The sequence below is a fragment of the Vidua macroura genome, chromosome 5 (assembly GCF_024509145.1).
Source record: "Vidua macroura isolate BioBank_ID:100142 chromosome 5, ASM2450914v1, whole genome shotgun sequence".
Classification (NCBI taxonomy): Eukaryota; Metazoa; Chordata; class Aves; order Passeriformes; family Viduidae; genus Vidua; species Vidua macroura.
The window spans coordinates 60,454,873-60,476,495 of NC_071575.1; the positions used below are offsets into that span (position 1 = coordinate 60,454,873).

The 21,623-nt window shown below is 36.3% G+C and overlaps 1 protein-coding gene across 4 annotated transcripts in view; it reads right to left on the reverse strand.

The window, feature by feature from the left end:
* Positions 1-21,623, reverse strand: part of KMT2E (lysine methyltransferase 2E (inactive)) — a 56,971-nt gene that overhangs the window by 20,917 nt on the left and 14,431 nt on the right. For all 4 annotated transcript variants that reach the window (XM_053977832.1, XM_053977828.1, XM_053977830.1 and 1 more), the window contains 8 exons: positions 17,298-17,482; positions 10,533-10,644; positions 9,894-10,123; positions 8,226-8,306; positions 7,995-8,053; positions 3,740-3,912; positions 2,682-2,720; positions 868-1,080 (listed from right to left, as the gene is read on the reverse strand). In XM_053977832.1, the coding sequence (XP_053833807.1) occupies positions 868-1,080; positions 2,682-2,720; positions 3,740-3,912; positions 7,995-8,053; positions 8,226-8,306; positions 9,894-10,123; positions 10,533-10,644; positions 17,298-17,368 (978 nt within the window). In that variant the 5' untranslated portion in view covers positions 17,369-17,482. The remainder of the gene's footprint in view (positions 1-867; positions 1,081-2,681; positions 2,721-3,739; positions 3,913-7,994; positions 8,054-8,225; positions 8,307-9,893; positions 10,124-10,532; positions 10,645-17,297; positions 17,483-21,623) is intronic.

The following is a 21,623-nucleotide window of genomic DNA, read 5'->3' on the forward strand; positions in this document are numbered from 1 at the left end:
CCTCTCATAACTGTCATCACCAATGAAAAAGGAAGTAGCCTCTATGTAGGCAAAAGGCTCTGTAAGTAGGGATATTCCTCTAAGGAGGGTGTCCCATATGCCATGATGGTCTTTGAGAAAAAGAAGCAAAGATGCTTCCATTAATCTGCTACCGTAACTACTCCTCAAGATTTCTGCTACAAAATGCTACGTTTTTTACATGGCTCTGATTTTAAGCCTGTAAGTAACTGGTAAGTTTCTGATAAATAAGGCTAGAAAAAGGCATTGCACAATTTCTTCATAAACTAGAAATTACAGGATCATGAGTTAAAAAGAATAAGTATCAGAAACACCACCCATGAACATCCAGAACACTTACCACACCTTAAGAAAAATGTAGGCAATGAATACCTTGATATACATAGTAGGGGAGAAAAATTAATTCTGTTTCAATGGTTCTTTCTACTCTAACCACGCCAGGTATCCCTCAGAGAGAAACAGCAGCAAAGTTGACTAAAGCTGACTGTGTGTCAAGAGACTGTCTAAGGGCAACCCAATGTCCAGGGTGAGACTAACACCTTAGCTACTTTTTTAGGATAAATGATATGCAAATGTAAACATAACTGGGGTGGTACAGAATGTAAAAAAAATCTGAAAAATATGTTAAAATTCTGATGCTCAAATCTGGTGAGATAAGGAACAGAAAGTGAATGCGAAGTCCATTTTATGTGTTTTTTTCCTGGGACGTTTTTTTGTTTTTTTTTTTTTTTTTTTTTTTTTTTTTGGGTTTGGTTTGGGGTTTTTTTGGCTGCTTGGGGCTTTTTTAAGGCATCTAATGTCACGGCACAAACACAGCATGCAGTAACACAACAAGGCACAGCTCATTACCTCTACCGGAGGTTTGAAAATCAGATTGCTGGTGCTGACTTCTTTTTTGTCATTTCCATTGCCTAATCTGAGAGCTATTTTTTGTGCCTCCCTCTGGACACCTTCACTGTATTGGTTATTATTTGCTTCTTCATAACGATCCATCCATGCCTTGATTTTAGTTTCCCATCCAAAGTTTGAACTGTCAGTAGGATCAATCTCTGGAGCTGAGCCCTAAAAATTGAAGTAAGTGACCAGATATTAGAAGGCAAGATATAAAAAGAAAAATTCTACAACAAGACACAAAATGAAGGGCAAAGGTATGCCACTGATTTGTGGATTGAGTTTTTTAGCAAGTCTGGTATAAAAATTTGTATTACTTAAAAACATTGAGTTAAATTCAGTCCCATTACATTTGTCCTTTCAAGAATTTTATTACTGAGTAAGTGTTACCCAAGTTCAGGAATATTTTCCCTCCTCAAAAGTGATTCCTGCTCTTAGTGGGATGAGAATGGAGAGTGACATTGTTTCCTCCCACAACTGCACTGCATCACGAAGCTAAGTGCAGGAGTTGGAGGGTCAGATCTCCCTGCCCACTCAACTTTTGTGAACATATGCAAATATAGAGAACTCCAGCTTTTATCCTGTAATACACAGACTTGATTTTCCCCTTTCAACTTCAAAGATCATGCTGTATCTTTTCTTCTGCTGCATAACTTACTAAACGTAACTAATTGTACACCTGCTACATTAAGGTTGCGACTCTAATGTTACAGTCTTTACACATAAAATTTTTCTCTCCTTAACTGCTCCTCACTATACGATTTCTTTCTGCAGTGCTTCAGATCCTTTCACTTTTAAAGAAAGTGCCATTGTACCTCCAGACCTCACAAGCAGCAGCCAGGCTGCAGCCAACCAAAGCTCCTTACGGACAGCAGCAGCCAGCCAACGCTCCCTTTTCTATCCACCTGAGCAGAGACACTATTAAACATTAATAAAACACAAGTAGTTCAGCAATTCAATTTACCTGGTTACATTTCTTTTGTGCATGAAGAAAACCATACACACGAACAGCATTTCAAAGGTGTAATGCTAAGACAACCATGAAAAAACAATGGAACCTTACAAGCACCATATTAAAAAAAACCCACAAAATTAGAGATTTTTCTTCCCCAATTCCATCTTCACTGCTCCCAAGGCACATATTACACATTTGAAGCATAAATTGCATCCCACTTGTTTTTATATATTCCAAGAATGAATGAACTATGGAAATATCTAGTTCTCACACCATGCACATTTTTATGTCACAGAGAATTTAAAAGACTGCTGTAACATTTAAATCTTACAAAGCAGACATCCCATTATGATTCCCTCAGACTATGCCAGTACCAGTGAATAAAATCCTGCCAGATATATAGGAGTCCCACCAGGTGTAGATGGAGGTTTGAAAGAGCACAATCACTAACTTAGCTTTCATTCAATATAGTTATTTCATTATTTCACTGCTAAACAATTATGAAAAGCTGGAGCCACTAAATTCAAATGAGGTGTTCACTCAATTTTACTCCCTTGCATAGCACACATGAGCCCCAATTAATCCACTGGCTCTTGGAATAAAAATTTGCACTAATTATTTTAGTTAATTTTGCAGGACAAAGACATAGTGCTCATACCTTAATTTAAAATCAGTGTGATGCATACGTAATATATTAGTTACCAAGAAGAGAGTATTATAGTTCTTAAGTGTATAGCCCCAATTATACTCTTCATGTTTATTATTTAAGTAGTGTACAGTTAAGGTCGGGAACAAAACCCAAACAAAATCACATTACCTTTACTCTTGAAGATTTCCTGGATCCTTCTCGAAATGCCTGGAAAAAAAAATAAGATATTCATATTCACTGGAGAAAATACAAAATCTCTTAAGGAATTGAAAACCTATTAATGAATTAACAACTTTGCAATTAAACATGAAAGATGAAAACAGACCAAACTATGCTGAAATCTCAAGAAGGTAAGAGGTTACAGCTCACAAAATGTATTTTCAAAACCATTCAGCATTCCTACCTAAGTGTACAGCAATCTGATACCTCTACCTTTCTCTCATGTTACAATTCGATTCTCCAGAATTTCAGAATCCAAACCAAAATATCCGAAGTAACAGAAGAATACACGGCAATAGATTTGCATTGAGAATTATTCAATCAAAAGGAAACATTTTACTAAGAACTTCTAAAAAGACATCAATAACTTATTCTGACTTTGAAGTTTTAAAGGGCATAATTCCCATCCAAGCTAAGGAAATTAACTACGAAAACCACTTATTTAGGAAGTTCCGTGTACTTTACTTCTTCACAAATGTTTTGTCTTCACATATTATACTTCACATATTTATACATCTGTAGCTAAACGGCATAATGTCAGTATTTTTCTACTCTCATTAGTTTAGCAGCTAGCTTTCTGACAGCACACTTCCACATAATTTCTACTCAAATAAATGGAGTCATATCAGGACAACTGATGGCAAACATTTCTGTACTTGAAACCACCACAAATGAAGACTTCCAAGGAATTTTTCTTCAGGTAACCCAAAGCCTGTTCTGCACCACCTCTAACTATTTCAAATGGTCCAGTAAATGCAATTCCTGTGGTGAGATTCTCCTTAAATTATAAAACTGAACATGCCCAGGCAGGACATATTAACTTGAAATAAGGAGGAGTCATGGGAGTCAGGCAAGCAGGAAGACTATCATTTACTACAGACTAAGAGATTTCAAGCTAAAAGCAGGTAGTAAAATAGCCTTATTTTTAATTCGGTGTCTCTTGGTAAGAAATGTCACATAGCTATAATTTATAGCACAAAGTAATAAGAGAAATTACATTCACTTACCTTTTTACATTTTGCTATGTTCTGTTCTTTCTCTCCACTTTTTTTCCTCTTCTTATCATTGACTTTTGTAACTCTTGTAGCAGTTAAAGTAATTGTCGTTGGTGTGTGTTGATAAGCCGTATACAGTTCCACAGGAACCTCATCACCACTCTCTGTTGCACTGGTGTCCCCATCTTTAAAACAGAATATTCTGTAAATAATCAAGTACTGCAGAAAGAACATTCACTAGTTACTCTACATCTGTTTTCAAAACACAAGAATTCATACTGACAAATGCTCCAAGCACTCATATGCAAAATTCACCAACAGTTGCAACAGCATGAAAATGAAGGACCAATGAGAAACTGGTAATTAAGACAGGTTTGTAATGCAAGGTAAAAAAAAGGTATCAGATTAAATGCCATTCTTTGAATGGAATTAACAACCATATTCCATTTTAAGCAAAATCAGAATCAGAACAAAAAAGGTAAAAAAAAAATCTGTTAACACATTCACTTATATATAGCTTTTACTTGTAATATGGCATTTGGATTCTCTCAGATGACTGTATTCTAGAAGGGATTAAAATTAATGACTGACCAGCATTTCTTGTGAAGCTCTATTAATTAATCACATGTAAGCCATAATCAACTATTACAGCTGCAATTTGCACTGCCAAGTGCCTTTTTCAGGGTTAATATGTCAATTTAGCCAAAAGCCTTTTGTACTCAAAATCCCCTAACAGTAACATTCTGCTACAAAGGAAAAGAGACGATCAGACATAAACTGACAGACACTTTTTCTTTGTGCTGTGCTCTCACAGACCTAAAGGCCAAAGCCTGAAATTTAGCATACATCAGCATTTATGTCAGACAAACACATATCCTGACTTGAAACAGGATTACCCTAGTTCTGTCAAGATGAAAGGCTGTGAAGGATGGGGAGGATTGGAAGAGAGATGATGCACACAGATAAGAGACTACTGTTTGCATGTGCACAGTACAGGCTCCTCAGATTTTAGCAGCTTTTCCGAATATTCTGCATTCAGTAAATACACTTCACACTAAGCAAAACTTTCTCATATGGCACAGAAGCAGGCTTTACAGATACTTAATATGAGAGCAGAGAAAACGTTCCTTCTGCTCTCAGAAGGATGTTGCTTTAATCAGTGCACTCACCAGTCCTAATTCTTGAAACCTTCTTTACTAAATAAAGAACTCCAGCTACTGGTTACTCTGGATTTTTCCTGCTCACAACATTCTTTAACAGGATTCTTCTGTGCATAGCAAACAATCCCACTTTACCATCTTGGTTATTCTTTTGAACACCTTATCAGGCCCATAATTATACTTCATAAGCTAGGAATTGCTGATGTTTTTTGAATTTGTTAACATCTCTGCTGAGAATATTTTCTAAATGAGCATAAAAAGCACACGGAAAGAAGAAATGTCTAAGCAAAGAAGAATAAATAGTAGAATAACCAATGCCTGAGAAATAGAAACCCCAGAATACAAACTTAAAATCGTCAGTGTCTGTAGTCCATACACTAGTGCCTACATAATCATGACATCACAGTCACACACCTCTCCCCCTTGCCCCAAACCCCACAAAACACTGTCTTCCTTAGGGAAGCAACATTTTTTGCTGTCTATACTGTGCTCTAACTTACTGTAAAGAATAATTACCTCAACTGAACATGTAATTACATGGAGTTGTTTTGAGACACTCCTTTCTAACCTACATAACCTGCTTTCACTTCGGAGAGCCTTGGTAAAGGCACACTAAGGGGAGATCTTGAGTTTGCATGTCAGAAGCAAAGACACAAACTCTCCAAATTTCACAAGTTACAGGCCCAGATTCATTTACCCATAAGCAGCAAGTGATCTTGACAGTGTCAATTTCAAGACCAAAGAGCTTAAAGTAACATCCTTGTTTAAGTTATCTTAAAAAAACCTGAAACAAACCCACCAACCAAACCCAAAACATCCAGTATACAACTGAGTGAGTACTGGCTTAACAAAAGTGCTCACTTCACTAAACCAAAGTCGGTAATCCACTGCACGTTAACCTGCACTAGAAGTGGACTTTTATACCAGAAAAAATCAACACCACCTCATACAACCACAGGCCCCAGAACAATGGGCTAAAAACATTGCCAGAAAAAAGGATGATGTGGTTACACATAAAAGCTTAACACATACAATTTTCTATCATGTGCAATGTTCAATTAAAAGCTCTTTTCTTGAAGCAAACCAACCAATCTACTACCTTCTCCCCACTATTAACCTTTGGATGAAACACAGCTAAGCCAGCAACTGTTTAGAAATCTTTACAACAAAAACATTTTATTCTAAAGAATTCTCATATCTAAGTGAAAAGCCCTATATACACAGACTTATTCATCAAAGATTATCCAAATTATGTAGTCTTACCTTTTATCAAACACCTGCAAATTACTAATAATTAAGTTAAAAGTAACACTCTGCTTCTATTGAGTATCTAAAACATTGAAAAGAGCCATTCAAATTGATACCACTTTTGCTTTTCCTACTCGAAATCATCTGTGAAAATTGCCCATTTTACTAATGTCTCACAAAGTTTATGCCCAAAATCACTTAGTCCAACTGAACTGTATAGCAGTCAACATAAAGTACATTCACCCAAGCTAAATGGAAAATAAGAGGCACAAGCACAGACATTCAAGTTGTGTATTATAAATCACAGTAATCAATACTGCACTTTGATCACATTTTAGATTAAAGAGAACCAGAATTTGCCTTTCTTTTTAACTGTTTTGATACCTTTGCTTTACCATTTAGTATTTCCTTTCCTACTGAATTTATATAACAGATTTAGAACACCAATCATCAAGACTGAGGAGAGTTAAACACTAACTTCAAAGGTAAGATCTCATCAGCTCCTCCTAAGATTTTTAATCTCTCTTCCCTTAAGTTTACAGTAAATGATCAGACAGTGTGCCTACAGATCCCAAAAGATTATTTAAATAGCTCTGATCATCAACTTCCCCTATTCGTTATGAAAATTCAAGTTCAACCTCACAGTATTATCAGACCAGTCAGTGAGCTCATTAACTCCAAATGAGTTATAAATCTACTTGTTCTACTATTGCAATAGAATCAACAAAAATAATTTTAAATTAAAAAAAAAAATTACAATTTAGATTTGGTTGACCTAGTAGGTCAACTAAAACTGTATAAAATAAGCTTGGTTTTGTTAAAATGAAAACAGACAAAACAAAAAATTACTGTGGTTTTGTAAGTAAGGTACTAACACCTTTAAAGGACTTTAGGCAACTTAGTACCACACAACACCAAGTGTCAACTGCACTAAGAAGCACAGTTGTGCCACACACCCCTCAGACTTTCTGAAGCCACATGAAGTGGGTAGCAGGACCATATCTACATGGTAATTTTAAAAGAAATCTTAAAATACATACACACACTCCATTACTTCAGAGACATGATCTGGAAGTAAAACATGTTACATTTAGGAGGATGACCTCCTCCCAAGTTATTACTTTTGTAATAGAGCTTGAAAGTACCAGCTGTCAACCAAGAATTCTACCACGCTTTGGTAATGGCCAGACAGAACTCCTGACAAGTTAGGCCAGATGATTTTTGAAATCCTGTGAACAAGTTCAAGAACTACTTGCATAAAACACCCAGACTAAAACGGGTACTTGTACTACATGCTGCCTTGGTTACCAAAGGCAAAAAGCCCTCAAATATAGTTATTACCTATATTGTATTAACTTGGTTTACCAACTTTTCCCATTGCCCAAAAAAATCCAGAGCCATATCAAAACACCCAATCTACATCCAACATATAAGAATTAGGATTTCTTCCTGAAACTTTCTTCCAGAATGAAAGTAGACTTAGAAACTCTCTCTCATTCCAAAAGAAACTTAAAGCTTTTCCACCTTATTTTCAGCACCTCAGTCAAAGGAGTTATAGTTATTATAAAAGCAACATTGCTTATTAAGAAATTCAAACACTGTTCAACAGATTGAATTATTCCACACCTATGAAGAAACCACAGTGCTGAAAAACCATTGATAAAACAGGAACTACAATAATTCTGATATGACGTTATCTTGGTAACAATATACTCAAGTAAAAGGCATTGATTTACTAAACCTTATATGCTGAAGGCTCTCAAAACTGTGGGAAACATGCATGCACTCTGAAGTCTGTATACGTAATTTATACTTATTTTATCACCTTTACTAAGAAAAGAGCTTTAAATTTTACTCACCTGACATATTTTCCCGTTTCCTTCGTTGCAACAGCACTGCTCTTTCTTTATCTAAACTCCTGAAATTAGAAAATAAATCAGTGCATTTAATATTAAAACAGACTTCCAACATTTCCCATTGACTATTACAGAATAAACAGTACAGTCACTAAATGTTCAGATACTTAGAAAAAGACCAGTTGTGCACTGTTCCATTCCGTTTTAGAGTTCAAAACCAACAAAACTACTCACCTGGGTTGGCAACGTTCACACAGATATATGTCAGGAATATGCTGTCTGTCAATCCCCATGCAGTCAATGTGCTGCCAGACACTATGAAAACACCAAAATAAAACCCCAACTTTAAAGTACAATTTTAAAAATTGTGTGCACAATACAAAGAGAAAGGAAGCTGCTCTTTTTTTTCATTGTCATCTTTACTCAGATTCAATACTGCCTCAATTACTATCTTTGCCACCACTCTGCCAGCTAACTTGTCTTCTCTCGGAAATTTTTCTCCAACATCAGAAATAAAATGGTAAATTATCACAATAGAGAACAAGACTGAAACAAATACCATCAGCAACAAGACTTATGTTTTACACAGCAACAAGTGGTTTGGTTTTCAACAAAAGGATTCAATTCTCTTTTAGAAATGGGTACATAAAATATTTCTATATAGAGAAATATACACTAAGATACAGTTTGATTTCCTTATATATTTTAAGAGAAAAGTTAGTACACATTTTTATACACCCTGTTACAAACTGGTAGTACTGTTGCACAGCATAGAAAGAGCTTTAACTGCTTCCCAGAGTCAGGGACTGCTTGCCAGACTGAAGGCTAACCTAAAACACTACTTTACACTCAGCCCTACACTGCTAGAAAGAAGAGGGAAACAAAAATAGTTATCTTCCCACTTGGAAAGAGTTGTGGTAAATTCACAACTCCTCATAGAGAATCTCTTCTTCAAAGGAAAAAGACTCTACCTAACTGGTGACTGCCTACAACTCCACTGCTGGAAGAACATCTTAATACATTTCAAAATAATGAGCAAGATTATCAGAATTAAGGATCATCAGAAAATACTAACAAGCTTGTTATGTAAGTAGACAGAAGAATGGAGCTCAAATTAGTATTATAATTACTTATAACTATTATTTTATAAATACACGAAGATCTAACAAGTCCAGCAGCATTCATTAACCAAATGTAAAACAGGCTAATATTGAGTAGAAATACAATATTTGTCTTCTCATGTTAAGTATATCAGCCCTAAAAATTTCTAATCTTATTTTCCAATTCCAAGTACTCAACAGCAGTCTCTTATTATACTATGATCAAGTAGGTGCTTAAGCATAAACTCCGAAGTCTAAATATTTAACTTCAGCTTTTTCATTAAGCGTCTAGGTTAGTCTTTTCATACTTATTAACTGAAACCTTTGAAAAACGAAGAGTAATCAGAAAGATCATGCACAGAGAAACCAATATTCAAGAAGTTTCTGTGACATTATTTCGCATCCTTCAAGTTCTTTGATTTACAGGTCCATAATTCACCAAGATGCTCTATTACTCAGTACATGCACATTAAGTAATGCCTAGGTCTTCATTTTACCCTAATAACAAATAACAGACATCATTTTTAGAGGGAAAAAAGGTATACCCTTATTAAGCAGCAATGCACAAGCAAAGGCACGACCAAATTCATGAGTAGTCAAGACTGACCGAATTAAATGATAAAATAATCACTGGCCTTAACTGACTATGTTGCCTATTAGAAAAACACACAACCTTCAAGCATTTTTTTGATGGAAGGAAATTTCTTGTGACTCATCATAATTAAAACACCATTTAGTTACATTTACTTTCAGTGCAGCCTTAAGTAATTTTTACTTTTTAAGTTATTTTAATATGCATTACCTGCATTTGTCACAACAGATCATATATCCATCATCATGTGTAAAGCCACAAATGCATCTGGTAATATCTGTTCCATAGCTTCCATCCTCTGACGTACTGATGGTAGTAGCACTGGAGGTTTCATCAAAGTTGGGAGTGGTAAATATGCCTACTTCATTCTTGCTTATAAGCACTGATGGAGGAGGAGAAGCTGGAGGCGTTGGAGGAGGCCGAGCACCATAGTTATGGTCCTAGAATTTTGTGAAAAGGTGATTAATTGTAAATGCTCATACACTGATGGTTATTCAAGCCAAAATGTAAGAATTCATTTGGCAAAGAACTTCAGGCTTCTTACTTTTGTAGTAAAAAGTTAAAATTTCATATTTTTATATCCCAATTTTATACATTTAAAATATTTTAAAATTTATATTTATATTTTAAAACAGTTATATTTTATATCTCAATTTAATCTTATTTTATAAATTCTCAAATGTTGCACATTTAAGTGCACTATGTTCTGCTTCTGATAGACCATTTATTATCCAACTTACCCAACTCCCAGTAAGATATAGAAAGATAAGCATGAATCAGTTTTTCCAGATAAAACCAGCAGATTTTTACATAATATATTTTGTACAGAATACTTTGCACAAAACTTACTGCATAGGGCAAACCAATGTAACTGTGTGAATGCGAGCCGCTGGTATACAACTGGTGTGGATAACTGTTCGATTTTTCAACTACCACAGGGCTAGCTTCTACAGATTCTGGTCTGCAAGGCAAAAGACAGATGAAGAACAAATGCAATTACTATGTAATTTATATTAATAAATTGGAGGTACTCGCTGCACAACTTCTAATTAATTCCCTGCTGATTCTATTTAAAGCAGCATATGGGGGCAGCAACAAACTTTCAAGTCCCCGTTAGCCCCCTCATTGAGCGGTAAGAGAAGCTGCCAAAAGGAATTCTGCCCAAGGACCGATGCTGCATTCCGGGGGCTGCACAACCATAGAGCCCTGCAGCGACACACAGCGGCAGTGGCGGGGCACCACCCGCACTGACTGCTCCTACAAGCAGAAATCCTAACTAGGGCAAATTATCTGAACAAGGCAGTTTCTACTGATTTATCCTTAAATAGAAAGAAAAAGGTAGTACAATTTGCAAGACAAGGTTTTGTATCGAAGGCAGTGCCTTCTTCAATATACAAACTATGGTTTATATGCACTAAACCACAATGCAAAACAAGAAAGATAAAGGAATACTAGAACAGGAAGATCTATTTGAGCAAAAAAATTACATCTTCACAGCCTTTCTCGAGCAGTTGTTCATGTGCGCATGACTGAGATAACTTGCAGTTTTCTTGTTGCACCATATGATTTAATAACACTAAGATGAATGGATCCAAGTTACTAAAGTGGGGCTTTTTAAAAAAAAAAAAGGCACCACAATATATCAACATTTAAAACTGAAGTGGACTTGATTCACATTACAAATCAGGTCTGGCTCAGTTTTCTAATTTTATTTTTATTATGTGTGAACTGTATTTCCTGTCACATATCTTAATAATTTCTTGAGCTGATTTTTAAAATAAACTTGGCATTTCTGAATAGTAAATTAAAATAGATACTGACGGGATTTTTTCTTACATATTAAGATATTTAACAGAGGCTTTTCTGCTAAGCCATGAAGCAATACTAGTTTGATTTAAAAGGACACCAAAAACCTACATTTGTTACTTTCTGGAAAAGAAATAATTAATCATTAACTTTCTGAACAAAATGCAATATTTTCACATCTCTTTGAAAGTGTCCTACTAATGGGTTTGGTGGCCCATTTCTTCTTATGAGCTTTTTCCATAGGGGTTACTACCTTAATGATAAAATTGTTTAAGAAGAAACTAGTTAAAAGCACTTTTGGGGGAGGGTTTTAGTTTCTAGAGTCCAAAGAAAAAAATATTTTTTTAGATTACTGTCTCCAACAGTCATCAGCTGCCTTTTTTTGAGAGGGTGAACAAACATCTGAGCACACAAATCATGTGAAGTACTAACATTAAAAATACAACTTCTGACTAGCATGAGACAAAGCAAATCTGACAGCACTTGCTCTTCATTGCCTCATAAACCCAGAAAAGCCCTCATTTACTCTCTTACACTATTTCACAACTTGAAAATACAATTTTATTTGGAGTTTGTTAGATTAGCTTCTAGAAGCAGCTTAGAAATTTAGCTCATGACTAAAATAAAGACAAAAGATGAAAAAAATTGTGCCTTTCCAACCAATTTGCTTTTACCTATTTATCAACACAATTGTGCAGTAATCACACATCTGTTCTGTACTCCAGCAATCCTTCTGATGACCCAGTCAACTAAAATGCCAGTGAATGAGGCATTAGCTACGCATCCATTATGACTATGGCAGAAATTAGATTCTCCAGGAACAAGGGTGTCTTGACCACTGCGTTGCTTCTACTGCTATTCTTCCCCATTTCCTGAATGGGACAAGCAGTAGCACGGGTACTCTTATCCACTCTGTGTTCAATGCTCAACCTTGGTCTTGCTGAAAAATGCTCCGTTTTCAGAGCAGGAAGGCTTACTAAGGACAGGCAGGGGGGGATTCTGGTACAATCCATCCAGGATTAATTTAGGAGTGTTTCCTTCATTAAAAATAAGTATTACTGTGACCTAAATAACAGCTCCTTAAAACACAGGAACATTCAGTCAAAGATACCAAAATGAAAGTGTCCTAAAAAGAGAGGTTGTGTATTTCATCAACTGACTACAAAAATCAAAAAGATAGTCCAGATCTCTTCCAAGATTTGAGGCAAGACAATACACCCAACACCCTACATCCATTTCTTTTTACTCTCGCCATTTATAAACCACTTAAGAGAACAAAATTTAATATTTAGAGGCACGACAGTGGTGGGAAGCAGAAGCGTAAAGCTTCCAAAAACATTCATTTATCACCAACTGTTTTAACACTCATAAACCAGATTCTGAGAACAATGTTACTAAGAAAAAAGCACATCTTTACTCGAACAAGGAAAACCAGAAAAATGGTGGGAGATGAATCAGGTGATGCAGAAAGGCAACTATTAAAAAATGTGGAGCACAATCAGCTTTCAGCAAAACCTTTTTCAAATTCTTATCTTATCTTACACACTGCTTTCAGCTATAAGGGATGTTCACTAGAGCTCTGAATGTAACTGTTACTGTTCCATTTACCCACTGCACTGGGCTGGGGAACTGAGGAAGAAACTAAGAACTATGGGAAGGAGCTCCAAGAGCATTCACTTAAGCTAGAAATTAACCACCATAGGTTTCCTTTACAGTCAACAGGAAAGTGATGCAGATACTATAAAGCAGTGCAGAATGAGCTCCATTTTTCCAGAGGGCCACAGACAAAATCAGCTTTGACAAACAGGTTACTGAATTCCTTATCACTCCTGGTTTTGCCAACCATGTGCACAACCTCAAACAGAAAAGATGCCCTCTATATTCCTGTCTGTTTAAAGGTCAAGCCCTTCTTCTGAAATAGGCATCTCAGAATTGCACAACTTTGAGAAGAAATGCATCTTGGCAAAATATTTTATTGTACAGATGATTGAAGCACGAGATACTACCTAACTTAAAAATCAAGTTCTACATTTTTTGGGCTCAAGTACCAGGGCCTAAGCAGCAAGGCACTAACTACTGTACTACAAACAAACACTCCTTCATATCACCATTGGCATTCTTACAGCCATCCCAGAAAGCAAGTTTTCAGGAGGAAAGCATGTAAGCATTCAGATCTGTGAGAACACTACAAGGCTTTCCTTGCTTGTATTTTTGGACATTAGCCAGTTCTGTCAGAGACTGAGGTACTAAGAATGTAAGCCCTCTGATCATACCACATTTTTCAGCTTCACCTCAAACAACTGCTGTCTTACAGCTTAACTAAAAGATATTTACTGTATTTTTGGTTTTCATCCAAACTACAACGTTTGTATGACAACATAGTATACATGAAGCTTGATAAAAATATTAATATTGTTTCCTAAATAAACAAACATTACTGTGATAAACTGACCATGGTATTTTGCTAAAATATCATATATACTTATTAAGCATTGTGGTCAGCAATTCAGATCTGTGCAAAATGTTCACAGGGAATAAAACAAAAAGCTCTACACAAAAGCTATCCACATGCTCTTGGGCTGCAATTATTGAAGACATTCCTGTACCTTGAAAACAGAAATATAATATGTTCTAAATCAGTTTAAAAAGCGAAGATACCCATATTAAAAAAAAAAGCCTTGAGAGAATTTTCATTTAGCAAGTGAAACAACTTCATGTTCTGAATCATTTCCTACTGTTCATATCTAAAATGGAAACAAAATATTCTACATGCTGCCAGCAGATGGCATTAGTGAGAAACTTAAAGCAATACGTGAGCCAGTTAATTTATGAAACCTCAGTCACTTTTATAGTTAGTTAACTTGCATTAAGGAAATCAACCTGCAACGATTCAAAGAAAGCCAATTAGTCTCTAAAACTTCATCTCCCCCACTCCACTCCTTTTAAACACTTGTTTTTGACCATTGAGTAATAAATTAAAAAAAAAAAAAAAGAAAAGAAAAAAAAAGCACACCATTTTTGACTAATATCCAAAATACAATCAGAATTTGGGGCCACCACTCCTACAAATATGTAGATATTCAAGCGGGAAACAAAATCTCACTAAAATGCTCAAAGACAGATGGGGGTATCCAAGCTTTAGGATGTGAGCTAAGCATACTATGAGTACTTCCTGAATATATGTCTGAACTTCAAATGCAACTCTCAGCAACATCAATCTTCCACAATCCAGTTTTATAGGTCTAATTTTCAAGGAGTTCAGGTTTGTTTTCTGTTTTCAGCACACCTGACCAGTATCTAGCTGAAGGCCATCTCAGATAAAAGAATACAATACATTTTGCATGAGAAACAACATTTTCTATTTCAAGACACTTCATCTAACCAAAGATGTTTGACAGGCTTAATACCTAGACAAGAATCAAGGACTGCTCCTCTACCAGGGAGTGGGTTCTGCCACCTAAGCACCTTATAGCAGGCCCTACAAGTACAGGCTGGCCTGATACTATCTGCATGTAAGACTTTTTCTCCTGGATACTGAACTCAATAGTGATCTGCACACTGTGATTGTGAGGTTTATTATACAGGCCTTCTCCCTAAAAAGCATGTAAGGATATAACCAGAAAAGCAGTACCATCAATGGCATTTCCCAATGTGTAGCTTATACTTACGCTCTAAGCTACACAAACACTCTCTCAAGCCAGGAAGCGTATTTTGAACCTTCAGAAATGGCTTGTTCTGCTTACAAGTACAAGGACCTTACCGCTTAGAAGTCACAAATCCTCGTCTTTAGTAAGATCTACGAGTAAAGATGAAGTATGTGTATTTTGACTACGATAACAAAAAGATCTCTCTGGAGACCCCACTTAAGTACATGTAACGTAAGAAACAAACTATTTCAGCCAATTTTTAGGATCCTTAAACCTCTTAGTAGGTTACTTTACACACAGCTATTTGCTGCAATTATTAAAATAGTATGTGGAACTATTAGTCATATAAAATATCCCCTCTTTTAATAGGCTTATGCCTTGGTTCAAAACATGAGGAAAAATCTTTCAGCACTAGGAGACTGCACTACACAAAGAGCTTTTTCCAAAGCTGCTTCTCCTGCATAATCAAGTTTGCCACTCCCCCATTCTTGTGTTTGCTCATGCTTCAGCAACTGATGAAGCAATATCCGACCTGCCAGTCACAGTGGAAAAATTCTAGCTCCTCTGTCTTGGGAAAACCCCAGAACTTGCTCAAAGACCATCTACAACTGTTACTAAGACACTCCATATCCAACACGCTACCCTCTGAAAGAAAACGTACAAGAACAAAGAGTAAACTGCACAGATTGTGATAGAAAAGGTTTACAACTGTGTAAACTGGTAGATTAGGGACACACCTTTGTGTCACACTTCTTGTGACAGTAACATGGCTTTTAAATCAGTGTACATAGATGCAACTACACATATTTCAGCATGAGTACGGCAGAGATGACAAGAATTAATCTAGGTGGTAACAGCTACTTAACATCTGAAGAAAAGCAGCTCCTAATGGGTCGCTCTGCCACAGTATCAAGCAAATAACACACTGTGAACTCTATCTTGTTTATACTGACAACTCAATTTATTTATTTTCATTTCAGCATGACATGCTGTGTCTGCAAGGAATGTCAGCAACCTCAGGAATCATGACCTTCTCTAAACATAAAAGAAAAATACAGGAAAAGAACAAAAAGAAATGTGAATGGTTCACTACAGTTCAAAAATTTTCTGCACCAAGGTAAACAGTGTTCATAATACAAAATGATAAAACAACTTAAAAAATGTAATGTAACAAAAAATTTTGAATTGCAAATTCTTGGCTCTCTTCAAATAAACAGCACAAACCTATAATAGCCTCATGTACCTGGAAGCACAGTAGAGAAACAGCTCTTTAAAGAGCTGTTCTAGAGTTCTACTAAAACTTTCCTTTAAACTCTGGAAGAAAAACCACTTGCTTCTTAAACATTTCACAGTCATGCTGATGCTACACACACAGAAAGGTTTGTTTGACAAGAAATGTATCCAGTCAGAGATCAACAATACCTAAACCTCAGCCAATTAATACTGTACAGGAGACTAGGAGGAAAAAATTAGGAAAGTACTACAACACAAAAAACCACACACACACAACATCTCCCCTCCGCTCCTCAACCTAAAAAACCCTCCCCAAGCCACCCTTCCCATCCCCCAAAACCCAGAAACTCACTACACTATTTTGTGCAAAGCCAGAGTTTACAGAATGCATTATTTCATTGGCTCTTTGTAACCCTTTATACACAGTTACTAAATGATTTTCTACGAGCTTTACAATTAGAAATAACTTTCTGAAGACACAGTATTAGCATTTAAGCTAGGCCTTCAATTTTCATTAAGAAATGCACCCTTGTCTTGATCACTACTACTTTCTTGCAGTTTAATGCACCGAATTAATTTACCTTTCTAATGTGCAAAATCAAGAAAATTTTTTGCATGTACTTAAAAAGGAAACTGAAATGGGAAAATGTTTGAAATATGAGTAGTAAATCAAGTAGCATCTTTATTTGTCAGTCTGATAAGCAAGAAAAATATGCATTTCTAGAAATATTTTGCTTCTCTCCTTTGCTCCCCCTGAAGTGGAAGAAACTGACATAAGAATGAAGTGACAGTTACTAATTTAAGTAATTAAAAATTCAACAAAACTAAGGAAACTTTTAAGTTTTCTCCAACTGTATTCAAAAAACGGTCATGAAGGAAAAAATTAATTAAAAATAAGAGAACTTACAAATTATGTTCACATACTTACTCTGAGCCTGCAGCCATTTCCAAATAAGAAGTATCTGCTGTGTCAACCCCCAATGGGATCACTATGCTCATGACGTTCGTTTCTGATAAATTCGATTACTACGGAGTCCTATGCATTGGTATCCAAAACACTGGGGCATGCCAGCCACAGTGCTCATTGCAAACATCTAAGTGCATCCACAAACCCTGTCAAAAACAAAACACAACACGCAGGAGATTGTCAGTTCATTTTAAACCCAGGCAATTTTACATCACGTATTTATTTTATTTTAAAAATTTGTCATTTATATCTGTCACAATTACTTCATTAGTTTTATTTTACACAAGCAAAAGGAGAACATTCAATCTTCTCTAAAATTAACTGCAAATAAAGTTCTTTAAAGAGTGTGATGATTTTAACACCTGAACTTGAATATATTACAAATGGACAGTCATTCAAATTTCTGATTAAAAACCCCAGCACAATCAGGGAAGTGCCAGAGACTGGCCCTGTGTTGTCAAAGCTTAGTTGCTATACCTTTCAACAGAAACCTAGTTAGAGAATTTGCAACGAAGTCTTAGCCAGCACTGTTCTTTTTTGTTTTGCACTTAAAAAAACTAATGTCTTAACTACCATTTAGTATTTTTTTAAAAACAAAATAATTCTAGTAATTTACAAGAATGACAGGAAACATTTTCCATTTTAACAAATCACCATTAGAAGATACTATGCCCATTCAGTGCCACTTTTGGAAGTGATTTTTTTAAAGGAGTAAAATAAAAACAATCAGTAGTAGTTTTTAACTGTAGAGCAAACCACAACCTGCTTGACTCACATGAGTGAATGCAGGATCCAACCTGTAAGCCAGTTACTACCAGTTCCCCGCTTCCCTTACTACATAGGGCAGAACACCCACCCAAATACAGGAGAAATGTGAACAGCTCTCAGCTATTCACATATTAGTAAATTAATGCACTTTTATACACTAATATAGGCCAGGTTTTACACATGTGACTAGGTAATTTAAGTAAAATAGCATAGTATCTTCAGTACTTACGTAACAAATTATTACAAACTCCTATCAAAATGTCAAAGTTGCAAGACCACAGACCACTTTGCAATGAAGCACATACCAGACACTCCTCTCATACCACAAAATGTTGTATCTTAGCTGATGTCTACATGAGCTCAATTTTGAGATCAATGTATTTTCCCAGAATCACAGAATGTGCTGCATTGGAAAGAACCCACCAGGATCATCAAGACCAACTCCTGGCCATGCACAGCACCCAAGAGTCACCCCATGTGCTGAGAGCATTGTCCAAACACTCCTTGAACTCTGTCAGGCTGGTGCTGTGACCACTGTCCTGGGGAGCCTGTTCCAGTGCCCAACCACCCTCTGGGTGAAGAACCTTCCCCTAATATTGAACCTAAACCTCTCCCCAGCACAACTTCAGGCCACTCCCTCATGTCACCACAGAGAGGAGATCAGTGTCTGCTCCTCCTCTTCCCCTCATGAGGAAGTTTTAACTGCAGTAAGGTCTCCTCTCAGTCTCCTCTGGGCTGAACAGACCAAGTGACCTCACATGGCTTCTCCTCAAGGTCCATCGCCATCTTTGGGCACTCTCTAATAGTTTAATGTCTTTTTTATATTGTAGTGCCCAAAACTGTCCCCAGCACTTGAGATGAAGCCACCCCAGTGCAGAGCAGAGCAGGACAATCCCCTCCCTTGCCCAGCTGGTGATGCTGTGCCTGATGCCCCCAGGACAAGGGTGGCCCTACTGCCTGCCAGGGCACTGCTGACTCATGTTCAACTGGTCACTGACCAGGACCCCCTAGGTCCGTTGCTGTGAGTGCAGCTTTCCAGTCTCTCATTCCCAGTCTGTCCATACATCAACAGTTGCCCCATTCCAGGTGTAGAATCTGGCACTTATCCTGGTTGAACTTCATTTCAACATGTTATCCTTGCCAAACACTATGCTGACTAAAAGCACAAGACCCCAGTGAAAAATGGACTTCAGATAAACACTGTGAATTAAATCTGAATTGTCTTCTTTTACTGATTAGGTCAGCATAGATGACAAAGATGACAACGTGGCATGTACAAGACATCTCTAAAGTATGAGATGGCAGTAACTCTTCATCTAACTTCCTAATTTTTTAACACTAGTCAAGATTGGCAATTAACTTAAGAACATACCAAGATGTCTGAAATGCCTAAACCTACAGCTAGTTCACTCTCCTTCTAGCAAAAGGTGTGGTTTGGTCCTATTATGTGAGACACCAAATACAATGAGCTAGAAAGCTATTGGGCCAAGTAGCCATTGGAATATTTTGCTTTCCTCATTTAAATACTGAGTGTTTTCTTACTAAATAATATAAGTAAAAACTACACCACTAGCTATGACAAAAAATGAAGAAAAAAGATACTATTTTCAAGAATAAGTATCAAGAAAAACATGTTAAATCAAAAGCAGGTATAGAATATTTTCAGTAGAAGGCTTGAAAAAACCGTAAGCCCCTCTAACAGTTTAAGTGAGCACTCATTTTTCCACCATATAGCTAACTCCACTCATAGGGCAGAACCCTGAATGGTTGTACCTACAACTTAAAGGAAATATCAACTCATCATTTAGTCCCCATCTCCTGAAAAAGTAAAAAATTTACCCAATAACTGAGAAGAAACCATGAATTTTTAAAATCCAGGTAAATCAGCTAGCCCAGGGTTAACTGCTGTTCCAGTACTCCCTGCAGTGTGACCTATGCTACCAAATCATCAGCAGAATGGAGTTTTTACTTTATGTCTGTTATTAGATAATTCTTAAATGGCTTTAGTGGTTCAATGTAGGTCTAAAAGACACATTAGACAACAATCTGGGATCAAGATTCTCATTTAGAAAAGTGTTTCTTGCACTTAAACTTGATTTTGTTGGTGATGTTTTTTCATAAAACATTTTCTTTTAACACTTCTGATCAGGTAGAGCATGAGCTATAAAATAACACAGGCAAAAATGCCCTGGAGACTGATGGAAGTGAGGAACACATTTAGACAGCTGTCTCATGGGCTGTGACATCTCCAAACTTACATAAAACAACTGAGGTTACCCAATCATCACATAGTCAAGTGACCTCCACTGCCAACACAGAAAAAAGAGATCTGCTTACCAAATCTGATAATCAAGTGATATTTGGGTTTTTTTTAATGTAATGCAGAAAAGAAGAGCCATGCATATGTTTTTAGAGCTATGTATAGATGGAAAATCAATGGCTAATGCATGTTGCCATTCATGACTGTCTCTGACAAAACAAATACACCACAATTTGTGCTAAAAAAACCCAACAACAAAAACAACAAAAAAAAAAAAAAACAACAAAAAAAAAAAAAAAAAAAAAGGGGGGGGGGGGACACTCAGCCAAAACCAACTTCCTGCCCTATGGGAAGTTATTCAAATACAGCTTTGTAAGAATTCAGTCAAAAATTCTAATAACCTGATCTACACTGAATAAAGTCAGAAATTTAAGGAAGGAATCAATATCTTTTTTGCCTGAAGAGCATTAAACAGACGTTGTTTTATCTACAAGGAAGTGGAACATGATTGCAATACTAACTCACTGGTTTTCACCACCTTCTTCATCACACACACAGGAACTCTCTAAAGCTTTTCCTTTGCCTATAGTTAAGTATGGAAGAATGAAGACAGTTACTGGCTTGCAATAGCTACACAGCCAAGTTAATTCAAACAAACATTGCTCATAATTTATGAGAAGCCATCCTCAACAAATGCCTATAATGAGAGTGGGGGGAGATCTAGCATAAATTAATAAAACTACACTCACTTATTAAACAGAACTGTGACCTTATATATAGGCCATCCAATTATGATCCCTACAGTAATGTTAAATTTGGAATGATGGAAAATAATTATTTTCTGCCATGGTAGAAACAGAAGCATTGTCATGACATACTAATATTCCCAGTATTTTTATAACTTCAGAAAGAAAATAACACAACCACTGGGGAATTTCATCTATGAAGAGATTGCTTATCCTTTGAAACTTGGTATTTTAGATGAGTCATAAAATACTATCTTACTGTCATGATTTGGTACTTTCCATTGCAAGTATCCATCTATTTCAAGTAATTATTCTTTCAGAACTCTGACAAACTGTCATCCATGGCCTTTAAGAAACTATTTTCATAGGTACATTCATTTCTACAACTTACTGTTTAGGAAAGTTTTTCTGCAAGCAGTACATGAATTTGAAAGACAGGAAGACCACACTGGTTTCTCCAGTTAATTTCAGGGTCACAGAGTTAAAAGTCACTATATAAAAACTGCTAGTCCC